At 27.9% G+C, this 25284-nt stretch overlaps 2 protein-coding genes across 5 annotated transcripts in view; both read right to left on the bottom strand.

The window, feature by feature from the left end:
* LOC107451639 (serine/threonine-protein kinase NIM1) overlaps positions 1 to 25284 on the bottom strand; it is a 73170-nt gene that overhangs the window by 38565 nt on the left and 9321 nt on the right. Inside the window, exon 1 of one of the 4 annotated variants that reach the window (XM_043045738.2) lies at positions 6376 to 6564. The exons of 1 other annotated variant lie outside the window; for it this stretch is intronic. The gene's annotated coding sequence lies outside the window, so the exon portion shown is untranslated. Of the gene's footprint in view, positions 1 to 1316; positions 1448 to 6375; positions 6565 to 25284 lie in introns of those variants that run through there. 2 more of the 4 variants (XM_043045743.2, XM_043045749.2) reach the window with 2 other exon arrangements.
* Positions 14005 to 14439, bottom strand: LOC139426094 (uncharacterized). Its single transcript, XM_071183776.1, has one exon. The coding sequence runs from the start codon at positions 14437 to 14439 to the stop codon at positions 14005 to 14007; it is 435 nt and encodes a 144-aa protein (XP_071039877.1).

Raw genomic sequence — 25284 nt, 5'->3', positions numbered from 1 at the left:
GACGTCTGCCGTGCCACTAACGGGGCTCATATAGAATTTTACTAAGTGTTAAAAAAACTTGAAAATGTAAGCATTTCAGTCATGTATAAAACATGTATGTATGTTTTTTATTTCATTAAAATATTTCGCCTCAAAATCCCGGAGTTCTTTTATAGACACCCTGTATAGGGGAGCCGCAATCTAGGAAATATGGTGTAAATAGTTTGGTCATGGAAGCGGTCCAAAGATTGGACCCCTTAATGTTAATTTTACATTTTCATTATTTTGCTTTATCTCGAGAACTTTTTAAGCGGATTGAAATTTTTTTTAACGATAATTAAATGCGAAAATTAGCTTTTAGTAAATATTTATTATTTTATTTAATAATAGTCGAAAAAATTTGAATTGTAAGGCATAAAAAGTTTCACAACATTTTGAAGAATGCAATTTCGCATGGCAAAATTCAAAATTTAAACGAATTACTTCAAATAGTACTTAAAAATTCAAATTTTAAAAATACGACACTTTTATTATTCGATTTAAAATTCAGGAACTATTTGACTGATTTCTCTCAAATTCTGTATTTTTTGCTCAAATTTTTATAATTTTGTAATTTTTCTTGTTTTTTTCAAAATTATATTCATTTGAATGCCTTATGATTCAAATTTTTTTGTATATTATTAAATAAAATAATAAATATTTAATAAAAGTTATCCTTGGATAAAGATGCCTTATAATTGTGTGCAAAAATTTTTCAATTCGCTTAAAAAGTTCTCGAATAGCGAAATACGTAAAAAAACATTAAGGCTTTAAACTTTTGACCGCTTTCCTGATCAAACTATTTGGACCATATTTCTCTATAGTTACATTAAATATAGGCTATCCGTACTGATTACTACTGGACTGATCAATTAGTAATTAATCCATACTGATTAATTAGTAATTAATAAATTAATATTATTTTGTATCAATAATAAGTTGCACTAATTAATTAGCATATTTGAAGTCACCCTCTCGAAGATTGAGTCCTAAAACGTGAAAAATCATTAAAATGAATAGTTATTAAAATGTTTTTTTTTTCTTTTTTTTTTGCGCACTACATCTTGTACGAGCTAGCCAAACAAAATTTTAATAATTTTTTTTCTTCATAATTTTAAACCTTAAAGTGGACTAAAGGATTAAGACCAAGGAAGCACGATCTGACAATTTTTATGGTGAAAAAAAAGAAATAGGCAGGGAGCCCAGCAATTATGAAGTCAATGTTTCATTCAAAATCAAAAGCAGAACTCGTCATTTTTGTAAGAGGCTTAAGAAAGACAATAAGTAATCCTTCCTACCGGTTATTCTTAGAAATCAGCCAAGTATAATGCACTTAAGTCTCTTTTTTTATTTCCAGGAGATCAATGGGACAAAATTGGGCTTTGACAAATAGAGCGATTTCTGGACTCCGGCTTCTAAACAAAAAGAAATGTCATTTGTTTTTACCTAATGGCATACATAACAGATGATGATTTCAGAAAAAAAAATTATCATCACGTGTTCAAATTATGCAAATAAACACAATTTGAAATTTATTTCTTTTCTTTCTCTTTTTTTTCTTCAAATTATCATCCTTAAAAGTTACCCAGATTTGAATTGCTGAAACATTTTGTTCTGATTTTGATATTGGAATGATTTGAGAAATATAAACTTCTTTGTCTTACAAGTCATATCAAACTGAATATTTTTATACAGTTAATGTTTTTGCCATGAAATAATATATATAAAAGCTTTCGTTTTTTTTTTGTTGGGGAGATATAAATTTTTAAAAATGTAAATTTACTCTAAAGGAATTGTAGAAAATTTGCCAAATGTGCGAATTTTCCCGGTTTTTTCTAAGTGATAACGAACAAGCTTAGAAGTTTCATGTTCAATGATAAATTTCAAACAATTTCTCGTTAGAGTTCTTATTTTGGAAATGAATTGTTATTTTAAAAAGTGATTGTAAAATGCAGAGTTACGACGAAATTTAGAAATGTATAATTCAAAAACAATCGAATTTTTATTATAATTTTTTTATTTAATCTTTTAATTTTTAAATGCAAGTATTTAAATTTCTGATTCAGAAAAGTCTTATCCTTATATACTCTCCCTTTGTATTGTACAATGCTACTGGGCATCTCATTTTGGCTAAACAGATCCACTGGAATCAGACACTGGAATTTCACACAGGTCCACTGGAATTTCGGAGAATTTATTGCGCAATGTATCATTTTTCACGAATAAAAAATAGAAATATTAGATAATAATGTGACGCGCAAAATTTGAATAAAAAACTAGTATTCCTTCAAAGTATATATAAGATGAGTTTTTTTCTTCTAATACCTTTTTATATCCATGAGCCTATGGAACTGATTGTTAAATGCCATAAATCCACTACGCAGGTCAGCAGTTTATTTACAACAATAAAATAACTAAGCATGCTTAAAAGGTATAATATTAATTTAACATTTTACAATTTTCAAACACCTTTTAAAAAAAATTAAAATCAGCATGACATTCCGTTTGAAACTTTTTTCTTAAGTCAAGAAAGAATTTTATTGAGAATTTAGTTGAGATTAATCTATCTAATATCTTTTTCCCAAAAGTTAATATTTTTAAATTATAAGATTTCCATCGTTTAAAAGTAAATGAAGTATAGAATTCCTTTTGTCTTCTCATAAACACGTACACTTAGAGAACCTTTTTAATTTGGTAGGTCGTTTCAGCTGCTCTTTCCGCAACAAAACATGCATATAAATATTTTTTTTAAAAAACTGATAAAATTGTGGAAAATTTTTTTAGTTAAAAATTATTTTATGAATACATAAGAAATAATAAAAGATGATTTTGAGTGAAAACTAAATTAAGAAATAAATTGAAAGCGGCTAAATNGGCAGGGAGCCTAGCAATTATGAAGTTAATGTTTCATTCAAAATCAAAAGCAGAACTCGTCATTTTTGTAAGAGGCTTAAGAAAGACAATAAGTAATCCTTCCTACCGGTTATTCTTAGAAATCAGCCAAGTATAATGCACTTAAGTCTCTTTTTTTATTTCCAGGAGATCAATGGGACAAAATTGGGCTTTGACAAATAGAGCGATTTCTGGACTCCGGCTTCTAAACAAAAAGAAATGTCATTTGTTTTTACCTAATGGCATACATAACAGATGATGATTTCAGAAAAAAAATTTATCATCACGTGTTCAAATTATGCAAATAAACACAATTTGAAATTTATTTCTTTTCTTTCTCTTTTTTTTCTCAAATTATCTTCCTTAAAAGTTACTCAGATTTGAATTGCTACAACATTTTGTTCTGATTTTGATATTGGAATGATTTGAAAAATATAAACTTTTTTGTCTTACAAGTCATATCAAACTGAATATTTTTATACAGTTAGCGTTTTTGCTATGAAATAATATATATAAAAGCTTTTGTCACTTTCGTTGGGGAGATATAAATTTTTAAAAATGTAAATTTACTCTAAAAGAATTGTAGAAATTTTGCTAAAAGTGTGCATTTTCCCGGTTTTTTCTAAGCAATAACGAATAAACTTAGAAGTTTCATGTTAAGTGATAAATGTCGAACAGTTTCTCCTTAGAGTTCTTAGTTTGGAAATGAATTGTTGTTTTAAAAAGTGATTGTAAAATGAAGAGTTACGACGGAATTTTGAAATTTATAATTAAAAAACAATCAAATTTTTCTTCAATTTTTAAATTTAATCTTTTAATTTTTAAATGCAAACATTTGAATTTCTAATTCAAAAAAGTCTTAACCTTATATACTCTCCCTTTGCAATGCTACTGGGCATCTCATTTTGGCTGAACAGGTCCACTGGAATCGGACAGTCAAACGCATTGTTTATATGAAAAACTTATAACGAAATATATGTAGACTTAATCGCACTCTTTACAGTCTGCAATATTAATAACTATTTTGTTAATATCTTAGAGCAATTGCTTGAATATGGTGAGAAATAATAAAATACAGGGTTATTCATAATTCCCTCCGGGGTTTCGAAGCGTTATAGTAAAAAAACGAAGAAGAATATGGCAAAAAAGGACATATGAAATTATTCCGAAAGTATTCAAGTTTTAATTTAAGCAGTTGCCGGTAGATGGCAGTAACACGTACCACTGAAGCCATTTGTAGTAAAGAAAAATGGCGTTTATTGGCGGAGGGAATTATGAATAACCCTGTATTTGTTGGTCAAAGATTTCATTAGCTTCAAAGAATAAGGTGTAAAAGGTCCATATGTTTCGAGCCCTCCAAACTAGACGCCCACTTTCAAAACTGACCAACACGTGTTTGATAAAACTAAAACAAATTTGTAAAAAGAAGGGCAAATTTTCTAAGAAAAAATTAAAAAGAAAATACAGGTTAAAAACAAAACAAAGAAAAACTGCAGTGGAGGAAAGAGGTGAATTTAATTCAACTTTTTGCAGACATTTTTTCAAGCAACCAATTTTTCTTGTTTTGTTTTTCAACTTAATTTTATTTTCCAACTTTTCGTTGACAACTTTGTGTTTCGCTTTTCAAATCTGTTATCATTATTCACGTGTTAGCAAATCTTAATAATGAGTGCCTTGTTTTGAGCACTCAAAACATTTGGTCTTCTTTAACCTTAATTTTTGAAACTAATGAAATTTTCTATTGACAAGTGTATCTCACAGCTTCAGTTTCTTGGGATTATTCACATCATTTAAATAAAAATTAGCTTTAACTCCAAAATCTAAAGCAATTTTTTTAAAAAAAATTTATTTGTTTTTTTTTAAAGCGATCATACTTGGAAAAGGGGTCACAAAGAATTTTATAAACAGGACAGAAAATAGGGAAAATAGAATTTTTTGCAAATTTCGATGTGAACATATTATGGAGGAATCTTTATATGTCCGAAAATAAGTTTTCATCAAATTTTAAAAATTTATGATCTATTTTCAATATTAAAACGGGTGAGATATATTAAAATATTTTACATATTCTTGAATGCAGTTTAGAGATTTACCATATAAGACATCGTTTCAGTTAATTAATTTAAATTATTTAATAAATTTCAGTTAATTAATTTAAATTATTTAATAAATTTCAGTTTCAGGCAATATAAGCTGTTTTACTACTTTAAAACAGCTTGAAATATTGATTCCTTACAGAGCACAAGTAGATAAAATAAAAATATAAACACCAAAATCTGTTTTTGTTGTGCTTCTTCCCAACAAAAAGTCAATAAGTAAAACTACTGAAATGATTTGTCGCACGGAAATTCGAAAGCAATTATTTATCCTATACTTTTGATAATGACCTTCTATTTAAATTCTGCCTTATTCTTAAATATTTAATTTTTTTCCGGTCATAAATCATGCCTTATTTCATATTAAAAGGAAGATAAATTTGTTTTTGATTGCGCAGGCAAAAAACAATTGGGTTCAGGTTTGAAAATTTAAAAGAAAATGTGTGAAATCGTGAAATGTTTATGGTGATAATTTTTTTATAATTAATTTAATGGCAAATATTACAAATAAAAGAAATAAAGGATAGATATTTGAAACTAAATTTTAAAATACTTTTAATTCTAAGTTAATAACTGCATAAATATCCTCTGTTAATTTTAGCTTTAATGTTTAAAATCAAATGAAAATAATAACATTTGTAAAATATTTTTACTTATTTAAAAAATTTTAATAATAAGCATTCAAACTATATGTTAATAAGTTTTCAAACTATGTTTCAAGTTAGGAAACTTAAATCCTCTGTTGAGATGTTGGAAATTAAATAAAATGTAAAATTTTAAAAGTAAATACCTCAAAATTAAAGTATTTAGGTCACAAAAGATATCTTAAAAACTGATAAGTGTTTAATTATAAAACTTGGAATAAATATTTTTTTGCTTTTATTTAAAAATTTTAAAACCATTAATTTAACAAACTAACTTATTATAAGCAGATCTGCCAAAACACCATCGATCATGAACGTTTCTTTGTTATGATATTTTGATAAATAATGATAATTAATTTTTAATAAATTGATAAGATAAAATAATAAAAAAATGCATTTATTTCAGCATTAAGTTATAATTGAAAGTACATACAGTAGGGAACCGATTATCCGGAACGATCGGGACCATCGCTATTCCGGATAACTGATTTTTCCGGTTTTCTGAATCACTACGAAAAGCCGTTTTTTTTATTGTTAAACCCAACTAAAAAAAAAAAAAATTATGATAATAATCTTAAAAAGAGGAAAAAACGATGAAGTAATACACTAATGATTATTTCCAAAGTGATGGTAAGGTAAACATCCTTCAAAAAAGAAAGAAAAATCCTAAAATCTTATGAGGAAAAAAAATATTTTTTAAAAAAATGGCGGGAAAATTTCTNTACCAGGATAAAAAGAACAAAATCATTTGGTGTAGATTGTAAGATACATGAGTAAATCTTGAATGCAGAACCGATACGCTAAAAGCATGTTTTCAGGAGAAGATATTATGTTGACAATCTACTTTCCCGGGTAACGATTTATTCTACTTCTCTTTTTAATTCACAGATGAGTGAAGTGACGCTGCGCCATCTGTCGTGAATTGTTTCTTTTTTTTTTCCCCTTCGATCGATTAGCAAATGTTGCTTGTTCAAGCAAATACTACTACTTTCATTTTTTTAATGTTTTTTTTTCATTCGACTTCGCTTATTTTATCGTTTGAAATTCAAACAGAACACGAAGATTTCGATTATATTTAATGAGTTGTATTTTACTCATCAATATTAATGTATGTTACTTATGTGCCCATTGCATAATGCATTAGTTATGAATTTTTAAGTTACTTAAATTATTACAACGTTGCTATTATATAGATAATATAAGAAAATGTATTAATAATTTATTCTTTTGCTATGTTTATTTATAAAAATGAATTATTATTATTATTGATTGCGATTATGACTTGACGTTTACTACGACCTGGTTCCTCATCTAAATAGTTTATTCGCTAGTACTGTATCATCTTTATCATAAACAGTATCTAACATCTTTAAAGGATCAATCGCTGGACGCCGCCAATAACTCAATAGCTTAAGTGAGATGTTTGCAACCAAATCAAACAAAAAATATTCAATCGAGACTAAAGTATACAACGATACAAGTCGATTTTCGTTACGTATTATGCAAAAGCACATTTTAAATTGTTTTGTTTAACGTTTTCACAAATCATACAAACACAATGCATTTCGGCATACATGTATCATAGAATAAACTGTAATAAAGATTCTACTTGTTAGAATAATTAAAGGAATGAACGATTGTTAAATTAATTAATTCAAATGTATTTTAAAAATATTAATAGTAAAAAGATAAGGCACATAGTAATTCTGAAAAAAGATGCATTTTTAAAAAGCAAAACTAATACAATGCAAGGAATTCAAATATATCACGCAATATTAATTAGTACAATAATTAATTTTAATTCCTTGTAAAATAATTATCTCTGGTACTCAAAGTGAAATGATATAAAAAAAAATTATTTATAAAGTATTTAGAAATGCAAAATGTATTCGTGCAGAAAATAATTTTTTTTATTTTTGTTATTATAATTTTAACAATATATTTGAAGTTAATATGCATTTAACGATAAATTTTATGAAATAAAAGTACATTATAAATAAATATAATATTTCAATTAAATTTGAAATAATAATATAAAATTCTAAATAAATATGATATTTTAGTTAAATATGAATTCTGAATTTTCTGTAAGTTGAAAGTATCTAATATACTATATTACAATACTATAATGAGACAGGTGGATTTTGTATAAAAAATATATATTTATCGAAAAGCAAATATTTTAAATTTGATTATTATTGAGTATTAATCCAATATATACTTAAAAAAGCATTTCGATTGAAAAAATCACTAAGAAAACTTACTCACTGTAAAAAAGGATCTCGCAATATTGCGAATAAATGTGTCAAATTAGTTCCGAAACAAAAAATAGTCGAATTTGAAAATCTCATATATTCAAAATTAAGCAGCATATACTCATTTTTGAGAGAAATGTCTGTGTAGTGAGTGAGGCTGTCAGCAGGACAAGTCGATGTAAGATGCTCTAAGAACCATAGCTGTAGACAACGGTTAAAGGAGAGTTAGGAAGCTTTATATAGTGGCCGCAGCAATAACACATCATGACATATTAAATTCCAATGTCAATGGTACAAAGGATTGCAATTTGGAAAATATCGTCCCAATAGCTTAGTCAGAAGATCCGTAATTTTAATTTCACTTTTTGCTTATTTCGCTATATCTTAAAAACTTTGAAGCGAATGGAACGCATGACATGATGTGTCATTGTAGCAGCCACTATATCGAACTTCTTTCCCCTCATTCAATTACGAACCCGTAGATTCTGGGTTCGAGTCCTGCTGTTAGCCAACGTAAGTCTCTCTACTTTCACATATCTTCCTCTACTTACATTTTACTCAAAAATGTATAATTGTTGTTTTAATTTTAAATACATGGAGTTTTCAAATTTGACTATTATCTTAGAATATTTTGACACATTTTTGCTCAATAGTGAGGAACCCTTTTTTACAGTGAATGAATAAAATTATGTAACATATTTTTAATTACAACGTTCTATTTAAAAAAAATGTCAATATCTAAAGAAATAGTTTATCAAAATCAAAACATAAATTAACTTATAAAACGAGTTGATTTTTAAAGTTTATATGTTCAATTTATTAAGTTATATTTATAACGTAAATATGCCTATTTTTAAATGCAGTCTAGTTATGTAAAATGTTCAGCCAATAAGAATGTTACGTAAATGTTTAATGTTTTTGTTATATTATAATGACACAAGTTGTTTTAAATGTCAAAGCTTTTAGTTAAATTAATAATGATAATAGTTCGTAAAAATGCGCGTACGTAAAAAAGGAGAAAATCTCTTATTAGGTTTATAACTTATTTTAAATGAATTACTAATTTTATAAGCAAATGTTCAGAAGTCATTACACTGTATGGTTTCGATAATAAATATGGCAAATAGCTTCCGATATTTTTTTCAAATTTATACGCTTTTACTGTAAAAATTGATTTCTTAAAAACTTGTTGCTTTGTCTAATTTNTTTTTTTTTTTTTTTTTTTTTTTTTTTTTTTTTTTTTTTTTGGAAAAAGAATAGTTAAAATTTATTTTGAAATCCTCAATTAGTTAAACGTTTAGTCAAGAGCTATTTTCGTCTTTCTAAACATTATTTTAATAATCAAGACCATTTATGAGAAACAAATTATTTTACTCCAACAGTTTTTAAATTAAATAAAATATGAAAATAGAATTCGGCTTCCAAATCAAGCTTCCTGCAATTTGACATAAGAGGAAAATATATTTTTTATAAGTTTAAGCGTATAATTCTATTGAAAATCTTATACATCTTCCATATGTTAGGAAGAAATAAAAGAATATATAAAGAATTTGGAAATAAACTTCAATTGATTGCTTGTTTGAAATTAGTAATGATTCGACATTATTAAAATTTATAAATTCAGAAAGTATCGAGATGAAAAATAATTCTAGTTCAAAAAAATATGATGATAAAAAACAGTTTTTTTTAATTCAGTTTACACAAATTGTTTTTATGTGACATTTAAGTCAACAGGTTGCCACTGTTCCCGACGCCATAAAAATTTACTTAAGTTTTCAAGGTACTTACCAGGATAAAAAGAACAAAATCATTTGGTGTAGATTGTAAGATACATGAGTAAATCTTGAATGCAGAACCGATACGCTAAAAGCATGTTTTCAGGAGAAGATATTATGTTGACAATCTACTTTCCCGGGTAACGATTTATTCTACTTCTCTTTTTAATTCACAGATGAGTGAAGTGACGCTGCGCCATCTGTCGTGAATTGTTTCTTTTTTTTTTCCCCTTCGATCGATTAGCAAATGTTGCTTGTTCAAGCAAATACTACTACTTTCATTTTTTTAATGTTTTTTTTTCATTCGACTTCGCTTATTTTATCGTTTGAAATTCAAACAGAACACGAAGATTTCGATTATATTTAATGAGTTGTATTTTACTCATCAATATTAATGTATGTTACTTATGTGCCCATTGCATAATGCATTAGTTATGAATTTTTAAGTTACTTAAATTATTACAACGTTGCTATTATATAGATAATATAAGAAAATGTATTAATAATTTATTCTTTTGCTATGTTTATTTATAAAAATGAATTATTATTATTATTGATTGCGATTATGACTTGACGTTTACTACGACCTGGTTCCTCATCTAAATAGTTTATTCGCTAGTACTGTATCATCTTTATCATAAACAGTATCTAACATCTTTAAAGGATCAATCGCTGGACGCCGCCAATAACTCAATAGCTTAAGTGAGATGTTTGCAACCAAATCAAACAAAAAATATTCAATCGAGACTAAAGTATACAACGATACAAGTCGATTTTCGTTACGTATTATGCAAAAGCACATTTTAAATTGTTTTGTTTAACGTTTTCACAAATCATACAAACACAATGCATTTCGGCATACTGTCAGTTCGTAGCGTATAAAAGCGCGAATCATTTTACATGCTATGTAAACTACTTAGAGGTCCGCATGTGCATATACTCAGCTAAGTTCGGTAAGATTCTTGCACACTCATGTGCAACTCTGCTGCATTTTGCAAGATATTCTCAATTTCAGGCTTTATTTTTCACCCTCTTTAATCGACCCGAAAAATCTCTCATTCTTTTCATGGCTGTTAATATAATAAAGAAAAGAGTTCTTTTTGTCAGAAACTGGTTATTTTATCATGATCATGTAAAGTCCTTGAAAATTATTTTATATTTTGTTAATTATGCTTGTTATTGGGACGTTGTTTGTTGTTGTTTATGTATATTATTTTGTTAAGTATGCTTAAAATATTTTTTGAGTGCTTAAAAAGTTAGAGTCATTGCAATAATACATGGCAATGACTCTACTTCATCCTCATCTGCTGAATCCCACAAAAAATCGTTTTCCATAGATTTTGAAATTACCACCGCTTTTTTAAAAGATTCTGTAAAAAAATGGAAATTTTCGTATTAGGCTTTTTCTTTCAATGATCAACGTACGCACCTGACATTTCAGAAATTTGCCCTCTCGTTGTTGAAAATAGAGGATCGAATTTTATAACGAGTTGACTTATGCACTGAGATATAATACGGTTGTAGTTTCTTGAACCTTTTTTTTCTAAAACCAGGTTTTATTACAGAATGCAACTAAGTGATAAGTGGATCAAATGGTTGTCTTAAAATAAATATTTTATTTTACCTAACCGCTTTTCTGTCTCGAAAACAACTTTTTTTCAAAAACAACTTTTAAAGCAACAACAAAATTTTTTACTTTATTATATATGAAGTACACAAAAATAATTTCTTATTAAGATGCATTGTTTATACGAAATTCTGAATATTAAATCGATAATGATACAGCAAATATATACCCCATATGTGGTTGTCAAAGCTCAGCGCACTTAGTAAAAGAATTATACGCTATTTTTTAGAACAAAACTCACCAGTCACTACTGCTCTTAAGACTGTCAAAAATAGTTATTTTAATAGTTAATTATTATTTTTATTATTATTATTCGTATATATATATATATATATAATATACATTCATAAGCTGAAAATGAATAAGTAAGTCGTATTACGGTTTTTAAATGAAAATTTTAAAAAAAATGCTATAATTTATTTTGGTTTGAAAAGTGATGAGAAATTCTAATGCGATTTTTAAAAATGCATGTCTTTTCATAATTTATTTAATATATTATTATTTGGAAAATTATGATTATTTAAAAAATGACACTCTGTTTCATTGGGATTTTACTTTAAATAATTTCATCCAAGTCAATCAAAGTCTTATATAAATAATGGATTACTGCCCGTTGATTGGATTTAAATGCAATTAAAGATTTTAGAACACCTTTGCACAGAACCCGTGATGAATGCTGTTCCGTGGAACATCATTTGGGAACAGCTGACTCAGACAACTATTTTTCCACTGTTTCTCATCAATTCTTGTTACTTTTCCGTTAATATGAAATGAATATTTTGAATCTGTAACATTACTGTATTTTAACACAAAGTAAATTTTTCACAAAGGATTTAGAAATTAAACATTGAAGCATGCAACTTATACTTTTTTTTTCGAAGCTAAAAATGATCTATTGTTTTCTTTGTTACAGTTAAAAATTTAATAATCAGTTTGGAAATTTGGATTATTCCACTTTTTATCAATTTTTTTAAATCTTTTTTAATTATTGAATTATAATGATTTTTGTTTCCAAACTAGGAATAATCTAAACATTTGACAAGAGTATACAATTATAAAACGCTGCACATATTTGTTTTAAAATAAAAATTAAGTTAATAAAACTTCAAAATTTTTTTCTCTCGAAAGTTTTGAAAATATATTCATTAGAATTACGAAATTCATTACGAAATTCAAAACATTTATCTGAAAATGAAATTTGTTAAATAAAAATTTAAAATCAAATTACAATTAATATATTTAGATTAACCTTTCAGGTTTCAAATAATAGAATTTGTCAATAAATATTTCAGTTTAGAAATAATATAACTCATTTTAAGTAATATTTTAACTGCTTAACTTTAAATTTATAATTTGATTTTACAAATCCAACAATCCGTGAGAAATTGAAACTTAGTTTTACTACTTAAACTTTATTATTTTGTTTACAAAGTTTTGCACTTTGCAGCAATTAATATGGATTAAAATCAGTGAATAAAATGAACGCTTAATTACCACTTTTCTCTTTTGAAGTAGATTTCTAACTTATTTTACGCATGGTTTCATATTGGTGGCAAAATTTAATACCCACGTGAATTCAAGTGATTCATAAACATGTTTTTAAAAACTTGAGACAGTTTTTTCGTAATTAAAAAATTTTCATTCTTTTCTAAGAATAAAATGATTATCTGTTAATTGCTCCTGAAATTAAAAATCCATCATTATGAGTGTCAGTTTACATTGTTGAAGATGACAAGAGACATTGTTTTTATTACGAATTATTCTGTAATTATTCTGCTTTTATATTTGACAATTTTTTTTTTGTTTTTGAATGAAGCAAGTTTCTTTATTGGGAACAAAAACAAACACATAAATACAAAGAATATATATATTCGTTGCCAAGAGGGAAATCCTGTCCAGGTGACAGAGAAAGGTAATGCAATAAGTTTAAAATAGAAAAGAAAAAAAAGGGGGATATTACAATCATAAATTATTTTGCTCATCATAAGACATCATATATTGTTGAACACTTTAATAATAGAGTTACAAAATGCATGAAACTACATAAAAAAATAACAAAGGTAACATAAGAAATTCATTTGGATTGGCACAAGACTGGTATAAAAAATCAAATGCTTCCTTTAAAGTGAAAAATAGAGATATAAATCGTCGATGTTCATTACAAATTGAATAAAGCACGCTTGAAAGAAGAATATAGGGTAAACTAACCAGTGAAGGAACACTTAAGCTTCACTTGCCTTTTAAAAAATCATATTAATTACAAAATTCGCAATTTTAGTTAAATGACAGTGGCGACATATTTGTTACTAATTGCAAATTATGTAAAAAAAAAATTTAGAGAACTTACATACTATTGTTTTAAAGTTTTGGAGGTTCAAATAACAAGTAGTAAGAAGACCAAGTGAAGGAACAGCTCTTACCAGTGAAGGAACACAAAATTGCCCAGTAAAGGAACACTTAATTTTGGTTATTTTTTAATGCTCTTTAATGAATTTATTAGCCATACAAATTTATAAAAACAAGACTATTTATGAAATTATAACGTACAAGCACTTGTAAAATGCTAATTTTTTTCTGTAATCATGAACTAGAAATTAAAGTGATGTTAAATACAAAATAAATATTAAAAAAATCATTCTTGTAATTTGACAGTCAAATCTAAATCATTGTGTCATCCGATGCTGTTTATTATCATTATTATTTTATCACCTTTTTGTTTACTCTTTTTCCTCTTATTTCTTGAAGCTTTTTTTCTTTTTTAAGTATCTTTTCTTTCTTTTTCTTCTCCATATTCTCTTGTTTTAACTTTTTTTTAGATCTTTCAGCCTCTTGAAATTTTTGCCATTTCTCTGAAGTTAGTGCAAAAAGTAATTTATTCGTTTTTCTTCTTATTTGATCTTTCTTTTTATCATCAATATTTGGCCACTGTAAATGGTTCTTCCAAACTTCTTCTGATTTTTCAGCAACATTTCTAGAATGCCTTTCTTGAAAATAGACGCGGGAAATGTGTCGGAAAGTTTGAGGAAAATCCATCTCTTGTTGACTTATATCTAGAGGATCTTTAGAAGTACTGGTTTTACTTATAGAATCATTTCTTTTTTCAACTAAGAGAGGATCAGCATGAGGACTCATTTCAATTTCGATATCTAAGATGCATTCATTATTAATACTAGCTTCAGTTCCTAAGTTTGACTTAACCAAGTGGTCTTTTAATACGTACTTCCTCCATAATGAAAAAAGTACAGGCTCTTGGACATTTTCGATATTAGACTCTTCAGTCAATGTTGCGTTAAAAATTTACAACATATCTTGAGGGATTTCCCTCTCAAGCTTCTGAAGAAATTGAATGTCGTTTCTGCTTAACACTGTTTTTTGTTGAGGAGCTTGCTTCTAAATTCTAACGTAGTAAAGTAGTTTTTATAAGTTATATAATCACGTTGCTATCCTATAATGATAACTTATTAGGAGCTCTTGGTGCAAAAGCCAGCGAAAAAATGTTCTATTCAAATTTTCATGATTATATTAAAAAATTTTTTTGATTTGTAAATATACTTCATTAAGTTGCCTAACATTTGATGTAACTACACACCCCATTAATAAATATAAATTATAATTTTTTCATAAATTAAGCTATTAAATTAACATTTTGAACTGAAATTATTTCAGGAATTATTCATACAATTTTTAACAAAATTTCGGTTGTCCTCTATATAGCTGAATTACTTATCCTAGAGTCATGTAAAATCCTAGAGTCATGTCTATTAAAACGTGTTCCTGGAATGTTGAAAAACTTGCCATCACTCGTTTAAATGTATACTTGGAAAAGTTATTAACAAAAAATTTTTTTTAAATTTTCATGAACTATCTTTTACTTTTATTTCATACTGTTACACTTTATCAAAAGGAAATATGGTTCAAATTTCAAATCTTTTAATTCTTTTCATGCAATAATAAATTAAAATTATTGGATGTAAAAAAATTAGTTATTTATTATTCATTTACCAATCGGATTTTTTTTTCTCTGTATGAAACGGAGAGTAGTTCATAATGTATAAGCCACAGTTTTTTTATTAAAAAAATAGAAGGAAAAAAATCAATAACGTTTGAACGCAATTTCTAGGCTATTAGGATTAACTATAAACTGTAGATTAATCTGCAGTGATAGCGGAGAACTGCTGAACAAATTTGTATTAGAATTGATAAAAAATAAAAGATCACGTAGCATTCGATGCATTTCTTGATATTTTTTTAATTGGTATTATATCTTAATATTAACTGCTCTTTTGAATAGTTATTAATGTCTTTGCTTATTTTCGTTAATATGCTTTCATATTATTTTTATTCCAACACGCATTTTTGATTAAATGTTCCAATCAAAAGGCCGCATGATGTTGAACGATTTTCGCATTACATCATTTTATTTGTGAAAGTGAAGTTTCAATGTTTTCAAGTTTTTAAAGTAATGTAAGTAAAATAAAAAAAATTTCATTGACAAGCAAATTTTAATAGAATTTTTAAATTTAACTGTAAATTTCTCCTCTTGCATTTTTTCTGTAAATTTCTAGCATAAATGTTGCTCTACAGCCTGTTGCAAGTCAAGGCAACAAAAACTTCTGGATATACGTGTCTCCAAAAAGAATTATCCGATTCTACAGTTTTCCAACCGTTGATCTCAATTTCATGTAACGTTTTCTCAACTGTATCCAGCGAGCTGCAGGGGCTCAGGTGATAGAGGGCTCGACTTCCAATTAGGTGACCAATTAGGCATTCGAATCTCAGCAGATACGAATTCAGCTCCCAGTTTCACCGAACATAGTGTTGACATAAAATATCCTCAAATGGTAGATGGATCATGGGTTAGAATCCGCTTGCCTTCAAGATAACCGTGAGAGGTTTTCATGGTTTTTCTCACCAAATAACGCAAATGCGGGTTCGTTACCTCAATAAGTCCTCCATGAATGTAGTTAATCCTATTGCTTGATTCGGGAGTTTCCTTGTCTATCAGACAGGGTTCAAAATTACAAGGCTATGGAGTCGAGCAATGATAGTGGTAAACTCAAAATAGGCTCAGCTGATCAACGCGCCCAGGGCCGAATTACCCATTAGACCGGACTAGGCCATGGCCTGGGTTTGATTAGGGGCCCCCTTAAAATGGTTTTTTGAAATTAAATTTTAAAAAATTAAGAAAAACAATGATTTTTCAAGTCATTTCAAAATGTTTTGATTATTTTTTAGTTCTAATTTAATAAAATAAAGTCAAATTTAATTTATTATTATTTATTTTCATCTTAAATATGCTTTCTTAAATGAAAAGATATGCAAATACTTTTATATTTGAATGAATAAAACATATGCGAGAAAAAAAATTTATTCTAAGGGCCCCAAAAATTTGAATGGCCTAGGGCCTCGCGTGTGCATAATCCGCCCCTGTCAACGCCGGTTCTAAAATAAAATCTAAAATAAATTATATCAAACCATCCGGGGTTTATTTTACCTCTTTTCCTTTTACCGTCACATATTCGAAGTGTCACTTTTTGGTTGGGTTTAAATCATTGAATCTGTAGATCAAGCTATCTTAATTGTCTACTACCCAGAATACAAAAAAATAAATAAATAAATAAATAAAATAAAAATAAAAAATTAAAATCCGAATAAAATTCCGGTAAAAAGTATCGGCATTCATGACTGCCGGTAGTTTTTACCGTAAAATTCCTTCTTAACAGAACATATTACGGTACAAAAAAATCTAATATACCGCGATTTTTATAGTAATAATTACCGTAAAATCACTAAATCACTCTAATTAAATAAATATTATCCCGCAAAATTTATGGTAAAATATTTTACGTTAAAAATGATTTTTACAATAAAATGTATTTTACGGATGATGTCCCCGAAGTGCCGGTATAATTTACCGTAATTTGATCCCCAATTTTTAACAGTGTTGCTTAATTTCTGTCTAACTCTACCGTACACCCTGTGTAATAATTATTGAAATGATAATAAAGGTCAAGATGATGAGAAACTATATTTTTTTAATGAAATGCATTTGCGATCTAACTTTTTTAATGATTTAAAATCAACTCAATTACATTGTTTGGGATCATAATATTCATTGATTTTAAATATTTTTTTCCAACCGGAACATTCTCGCCAATTCACCGAATTTTTTTACAAATTAATGTATATTTTTTTTTAAGTATTTAAAATATTTGTTTAGTTTAAAGCCCAGCAAATTTCTTTTATCAAGACTGTAAGCATAATTTTAATTTGAAGCTTTATTTTTAAACGGAGTAAAAATTCTGGTAAAATTACCGTACTGTATAGTAATGGCATTTAAGGTGGGGGGAAAACATATCCTGGTTGATTAAACCAAAATATGCGGTATTTAAGCCATTCATTTGGTAATTTTTTAGTTGATATAGAAACGGTTTATCGAAAATTCTGACTTTCAAAATTATATTTCTTTTTACCGCACATTTAATAATAAAATGCAAAATTGAAAAGTAAATTTGACCAAAAAAATGGTTTTTATGTTAGGGTCTAAGGCATCATGATAAAATTACCACATTTGTCAAATTTTTTCCATTTTATATAACTGTATTTTATTGTAAATTTTACTGAAATCATTACTCAAGAGCTTCAGTAAAAACTATTGAGCTTTTTGGTGGTCCCATAAAATCAGAAATGCGGTAAACGTTAAAAAAAAAAACTATTTTTCTTAATGTATTGTAGTTACTAATTTTTTTTTGTAACTTCAAAAAATACCTTAAATTTTTGATGTGCAATAAACAAACTTAAGAATCCTATAAACAATAATGAATAAACAAAACATTAAACAAACAAAACAATAAATAAAAATAATAAAAATGCTTTAGAGGACCTCAGGTACATATAACACATAATTAAGCGATAAATATTGTGGAACAAAGTAAACTATTATTCCTTTTGCACTGATGACAGCTGAACAAAATTGCATTATCTTTAATTGTAGAGAATCATGTGTTTTAAGTGATTTGTTTTTTTATAAAAATGCTGTGAAACTCTTTAAGGTAAATTTCTTTATTGTTATTATTATTTTTTTTATTTAAATGGAAAAAAAAATTAAGTAATTTGACCTCCACGGTGCTGCTAACCCTCTCGGTGGCTATTTTATTAAGCAAAAGCATAACTTTAACTATTAACTGTTAATTTTAAAACAATGACTAAATATGTTTATCAGAAAATGTAGCATAATGAGGAAATATTTAACGATTTTTTTTAACATTCGGACGCTCTGTTTCGTGCTTACATGATTGCTTTTTAATTTTCTTCGTACAAGTCTACATCTTTCAAAACAAAAATGTTTATTTTCTTAGAGAAATGTATAATTATTCGTGTTTCATATAATAATGTTTTGTTAATATTTTAAACAAAACAAATGAAGATTTGAAAATTTCAATAAAAAAAAATAAAATAAATAAATAAAAAAAACGTGATAGAGGTAGAAAGAAAAATCTATGCAAGAATCGATAAATATCCATTCAATAAGAAAAAAGAGTGAGGTGAAATTCGCAGAAAAAGGACTTAAAATTGCAATAACTTTTTGATAAAATAGAATTCCGAAAAAATATCTGATTAAATTTGAAAATAAAAATGATCATTTAAGCATGTCAAATTTCTACTCTGTACTCCATGGTTGCTCGCATCTTATATTTTATTACATATTAAATAGTAAATAATTCGCGGACTAGTTATCGAATGCTATTTTTTTATTGAAGTTATACTTCTTATTTACGACTTCCAACAAGGTTGCGTTAAACGTTTAACGCTACATTTTTATTGGCCGGGAAATCACGTGGTAGGATCCAGTTTTCCCTCATTCATTTCCATATTGTTTTGGTTCTCACTAGCATAAAAATAATAAAAGTCATAAAAGTATTGTTTTTCTATGAATATTTTTTTAGTTTGATTTGATACACATATATGTAATTTAATAGGATAGTATTCTTTATTTTCAAATTTAGTGGATAACAATAGTAAAAAATGAGTGAAAACAATCCCACGGACAATGCGACGGATTTAAGGTTACGTCAGGGTACGTCTCATATGAATATCAATTGATTGTTAGGTTTTCTCTTTTGAAATTACATTATGACGCATTCACATACATTATTAATACAAATACATTTTCCATGGCGAGACGATTAGGCAACCACAAGCACTTCCACTGGTTCAAGAGGTCCACGAGGGAAAAATGCACAATATTACCGTTATTACAGAGCACGGAAGCAAGAGGAGCAGGAAAAAGAGTCGTTGAATAGAGCTAGTGATCCTTCTACGACTGCTGATTCTTCTACAATTAACGTCGCAGGTTGCGAAGTTTAACTTCTTCCGCGCGGAGGGACTCCACGCGCTATTTTTTTATTTTATTCTATCGCGTTTCCTATTTACTTTTCTCCACGCCTTTGTAATTTTAAGTTTCTAAGTTCTAGATGTTGCAGTTTTTGGGCAGCAAAACGAAATCAATCGTAATGTTAAATAAACGGCGGCGGCAACAGCAGCTTCGCCTAAGATTTTTTAATAGAGACATGTAATAAATGAGCACTTTTAATTTTAGGTCTTTAATTTATTAGATATCTATCTAATCAAAATAGAGCAAAATCAAAAAAACATTAAATAAGAGATAAATAGATAATTTCAGCTAAATACCACGTTAATTTTAGTAAATATTTAGCTCGTGGCAATTAAATATTTCCGATCTTTCTTTGTTATATAAGGAACCATGCCATGTGATTTTCTGGCCCATAAAAATTCGTCGAAAACAACGAGAAAAGATTTTGTATCTTTAATTTTATGCAAAGGTATAAAACTGAAAAAAAAAATTTTTCATAACAAATATTTTTACAATTAGTTCAAGCTGTAGTTTGAACCATTTTTTAAAGCAGACAAATTTTTTTTATATGCTAATCTAAAAGAAAAATATCTTTTTCTAGAAAGTTCTACAAAGATAAAACGCGTGATACTTTTGCAAATAACTTTTATTTGATTTCAAATTAAAATTAAAAATGCATACAATCTAACGAGAATATGCTATTCAACAAAATACATTTATTTTTGAAACAAAACACTTTAAATCGTATCTGTTTTTATTACAGTTTTATTCTTAATTTAACTTTTATCAAAAAGCGTTGCTTACGTCAATAAACCGGTTTATAATTCTTTATTTACGTCGTCTTATCATCGTATTCTTCGTTATAAAATACTCGCACGGATAATATATCTCTATGTCCATGTAAACAAGAGGCTAGAAAAAGATTTAAACGTCAAAAAAAGAAAAAGAAAACTCCTTTAGAATCATAACACCTTGAAAACAAGTTCCATTGCTCGGCGTAACAGTAGCATAATCATGGTCAAGGAAAGTCATTTCGTCCTTGAAATAGGATAGATAATTTTATGAATGAAAATGAAAAATTAAACAAGCATGACTGCATCTTATGTTACAGTACGTGATAGAAAAACCTGAACTTTTATCTTTAAGTTTTACATTGCAGGGTTACGTGGTCACTCTAAGGCTTGGTTAATGTGTGCAATGCCTTTTCAATCAGCTAAGTTATTAAAATATGTAACAACAGTTAATACAATGTGAAAAATTCCGGATCAAATTACGGTATAAAGTACCGGCATTTTGGGTGCCTTAATCATAAAATTCATTTCACCGTGAAATCCATTTTTTCGTAAAATATTAATGTCATAATTTTTACACTGATATTTTTTTAATTGGAGTGATTTTACGGCAATTATTACTCTAAAAATTACTATTTATAATTTTTTTATTCTGTATGTTCCAATAAAAGTGGATTTTACGATGAAAAGTGCCCACACCCTGAGTGACGGTACTTTTTACCGTAATTTGATCCTGAATTTTTTTCGGGATAAAACCAATTACGATCGATTGTTTTTGTAGTCTTTTAAAAAATTGCTTGGTTTTAAGTTGTGCGTAGATCTTAACAAAAATTTAATTGTATTGCAATTTGCATATAAAAGTTGACAATTATTTATATAATATAATCACCCTAAATTTTGCAAATCAGTTTTGGCACTGGCATCCTACCAATACATCTTCTCCATGTAAATCGGATATTTTTTTTCCTTGCTTGAACAGCATGTTTACCTTTTCCATACCGAAAAAGAAAGGCATGCTGCAAATTCTGCTTTTCTTTTTCCACCAGCACATTTTTCACAACTTCACAGGGCACCAACCAAAAGCTACTGCTTAGAAACAGTCGAACTTTTCACAAACAAGCCTTACTAAATCAACTGTCAATATACATAATGATTATGCGGTTTAGGTGTGAAGTTGGCTGTGAAAAAATATAATTAATTCCTCTGCTGGGAAAACCGAAGTTACTTTCCTAACAACCAGATGGTACTTTCTATGCTTGAAACCATTGTAACTGTTGTAACGTTTTAGTTATCAATCCTATCCAAGTGATTTTATTTCAAATGTAAAAATATACATATGTGCAATAGTTTACTTGCATAAATGGCAATATAAGAAGTGTAGATAGGTTTAAGTACAAAACTGTATTCTATATGTAAAACTGTATTTTATATGTAACTTTTGAGCTAGCAATCCCGTAGACTCTATTTTGGTCCTATTTGATTCCCAGTAAAAAATACATAGGAAAAATGTTTTGCCTTTCTAGACAGAATTTTCAGACGCGCGCATAGGTATAATAGAAAATTGTACTCTTTTTTATATTTCATGCTTACTAAATTCATTATAATCTCAAAACTGTATGTGTCTAGAGGCTTGATTTTGGCGTCATTCGAATCAGAGTAAAAAATACAATATACATAGGCACTCAATATACAATATACAACAACATAGGCATACAATATGATAGGAATCATATAGCATACAATATTACTTGGTTAAATAGCAAATAAGTCCCCATTTTGACCCTTCTCTCTCTCAGTGAAATCAAGATAGCGGCTAAAATTCTTCTTGGGGAAGAGGGAATACTTCAGGTATATTGATCCCAAACCGCAACTTTGGAATAAATTTCCGGCTTTCCTTTATTAATTTCAGTATTCAATTAATTGGGAACCTGGCCTGGACAGGACATTTAATGTACTAAACACCTATATTATTATAATCTTACACACTTCTACTAGATTGAAATGACTACCTAGATTTAAACCTATATGAGGCAGAGAGAAGTGTTCTTCACCAAATTTATTAACATTTAAATTTCGGTGAGAAAATATTACCCACCCATGACTTGTGCAACGCGTGACTTCTATTTTTTATTTTACATTATATCCGTCTTTGAACAGCCGACCCAATTTTGGGTTTACGGTTAATATTGTTCAACTCCGTAACCTTGTAGTTTTGAACCAATCCAGAAGACAAGGAAACTCCTGGAACAATACCCCCAGAGGTATTGATTTGCTATGGGAACATGGATGACTTTGAGAGTCAACAGATTTAACATGTATCAGTCACCATTTACAACACGGGGAAGTCTTCGAACCCACGAATTCTTGAACATGGGTCCAGTGCCCTACCAGCCAGGCTATCCTGACCTCATGACTTCTATTGATAACTTCAGAAAATAGAACAAAAATACTGAAGAAGAGAGCTTTCGTTAGATAAATTCGGGAAACAATAAAGATTTGCGTAGGGCCAAGAACAGAAGCTGACATTGGGGATGTATTTTAGTTTGAGCGTTATGCGTTCAATCATTTCATGTCGAATTTATTTGTATTTACAAACACATAATTTATAAATTCGGTCATGTATAAGCAAAGATATTCACGTTTATGACCAATTTTTTACATTACGTAAAGTTTTGAAAAATCTCCCGCTCACTTTCTAACCGAAAAATGGCCTTAAATATAAAATTTATTTTATATAATAAGCCAAATTAATTAATTTTTATAAATAAATCTCAATTTCAAAAATATTTTAATCTAACATTGATGGAAAAAAAGTGGCCCTATGTATCTTGTCTACAGACAAGATATTGTTGGTATACCAACATTAAACATTGAGTTTTGAAACAAATATGTTTTTCTATTTTAACTACAAGGTTATTTATTAAGCTTGAATAAATGATACTATAGCCGGGATAGCTTGTTTGGCAGGGCGTTGGACTCACGTTTGTGCAAACAAGAGTGTGAATCCAGCCGGCCGAAGACTCCCTCCATGTTCCCATAACAAATCAATACCTCTGGGGGTACTGAATTGGAGATTGATCGTTCTCTGGTTCAGGTCAAAATTATGATCTGCGAATGAATGAATAGATGCATGAATGAGTTCACCCTATAAACGGGTGTGACGTATGGATGGGGCAGAAGTCGAATTCTTGACCACTGGAAAACAAGAACAATCGTACCTCCCCTGCCTTAATAGCTGACTACAGCAACAACAACAAATGAATTAAGGTTCAATTGAATGGAGACAAGGTTCAATTTAACACCTTAATAAAGGTTGCAGCTAATTCACCCCACATTAAGCTTTAATAAGTAAGACTTAATTTGAACTGATGTTCTGGAAGAGTAGATGTCTACCAGTTTGATTCCCTTTGATTTTGATTTGTATTTGAATAAAAATTTCTTTTGATCAAAAACAAACATTTTTTTTCAATTGTGTATTAGCGATGCACGACTAAGTAAGTAGTTAATCACATTCTAAATTCTCTTAATTAAGCAAAGCACAAAATTATTTTTATGTCTTGCTTTATTAGTACATTCATGTTATAGAATATATATATATTTTTTTTTAAGAATGTGGGTTTTGTGGGTACTATGTGTCTTTAGCAAAGAAGTTCGTAACTTAAGAATTTGATGTACAATGCACAAAAAAAATGCGGACGCATTAAATAACTTTTGATCTAATTATAATTATCGGATTTAATATGCTAGGTCTTAATTTTCATGGTTCGAAGAACTAGCCTTAAATATGCTAATTAGTCCGTTCCAGCAATTTTTTAATATATTAAATAAATCAGGCACAAAATCGTACTTTTTCAAAATAAATATGTTTTTTTTTCAATGGATTTAATTTCTAGAGCCTGAAAATATGAAGCATTCTAAAAAATTTGGTCCCAATAGTTTAATCAAGAGATAGATGAAAAGTTTGTGTTATTTAACGTTTATTTCACTTTTTTGGAGATTTCTCCATATCTCAAAAGCTTTTTAAGCGACGAATTTAAATAAAAATTTGCACACACAAACCTCGTTTTTCCGAATGTGATTTCATGTAAAAAAATTTTTTTTTAATTATTTCTTATTTTTTATAATTTTGTTTACTAATAGTAAAATAAATTGAAATGTGAAAACATACAAATTTATATATTATTTTAAATTATGCAATTAATTAATCAAAAATATCTCATATACTAATTAATTAGAATATTTAAAGATAGATTCTTAAACCAATAAAATAGAGTTTCAGTGCTTGAAAATCCGATCATTAGTTGCAAAGTATACTATTTTTTTTCCGCATTATAAACCTTCAGAAAAATAATCCTTGTTAAACCTTAATATGGTGCTAACTTTCGAGAACTTTAATTAAATGTTTAATTGAATAATAATGTCTAGTAATCAAGTTCAAAAAGTTCGATAATATATTTCAATTTAACATCATATTTAGCACAATATGGTGCTAACTTTCGGGAACTTTAATTAAACGTTTAATTGAATAATAATGTCTAGTAATCAAGTTTAAAAAGTTCGATAATATATTTCAATTTAGCATCATATTTAGCACAATATGGTGCTAACTTTCGAGAACTTTAATTAAATGTTTAATTGAATAATAATGTCTAGTAATCAAGTTTAAAAAGTTCGATAATATATTTCAATTTAACATCATATTTAGCACAATATGGTGCTAACTTTCGGGAACTTTAATTAAATGTTTAATTGAATAATAATGTCTAGTAATCAAGTTTAAAAAGTTCGATAATATATTTCAATTTAGCATCA

This window comes from Parasteatoda tepidariorum, chromosome 7 (assembly GCF_043381705.1).
Source record: "Parasteatoda tepidariorum isolate YZ-2023 chromosome 7, CAS_Ptep_4.0, whole genome shotgun sequence".
Classification (NCBI taxonomy): domain Eukaryota; kingdom Metazoa; phylum Arthropoda; class Arachnida; order Araneae; family Theridiidae; genus Parasteatoda; species Parasteatoda tepidariorum.
Note: the sequence above shows the minus strand (reverse complement) of the source record. Positions and strands in the feature narration are given on the sequence as shown.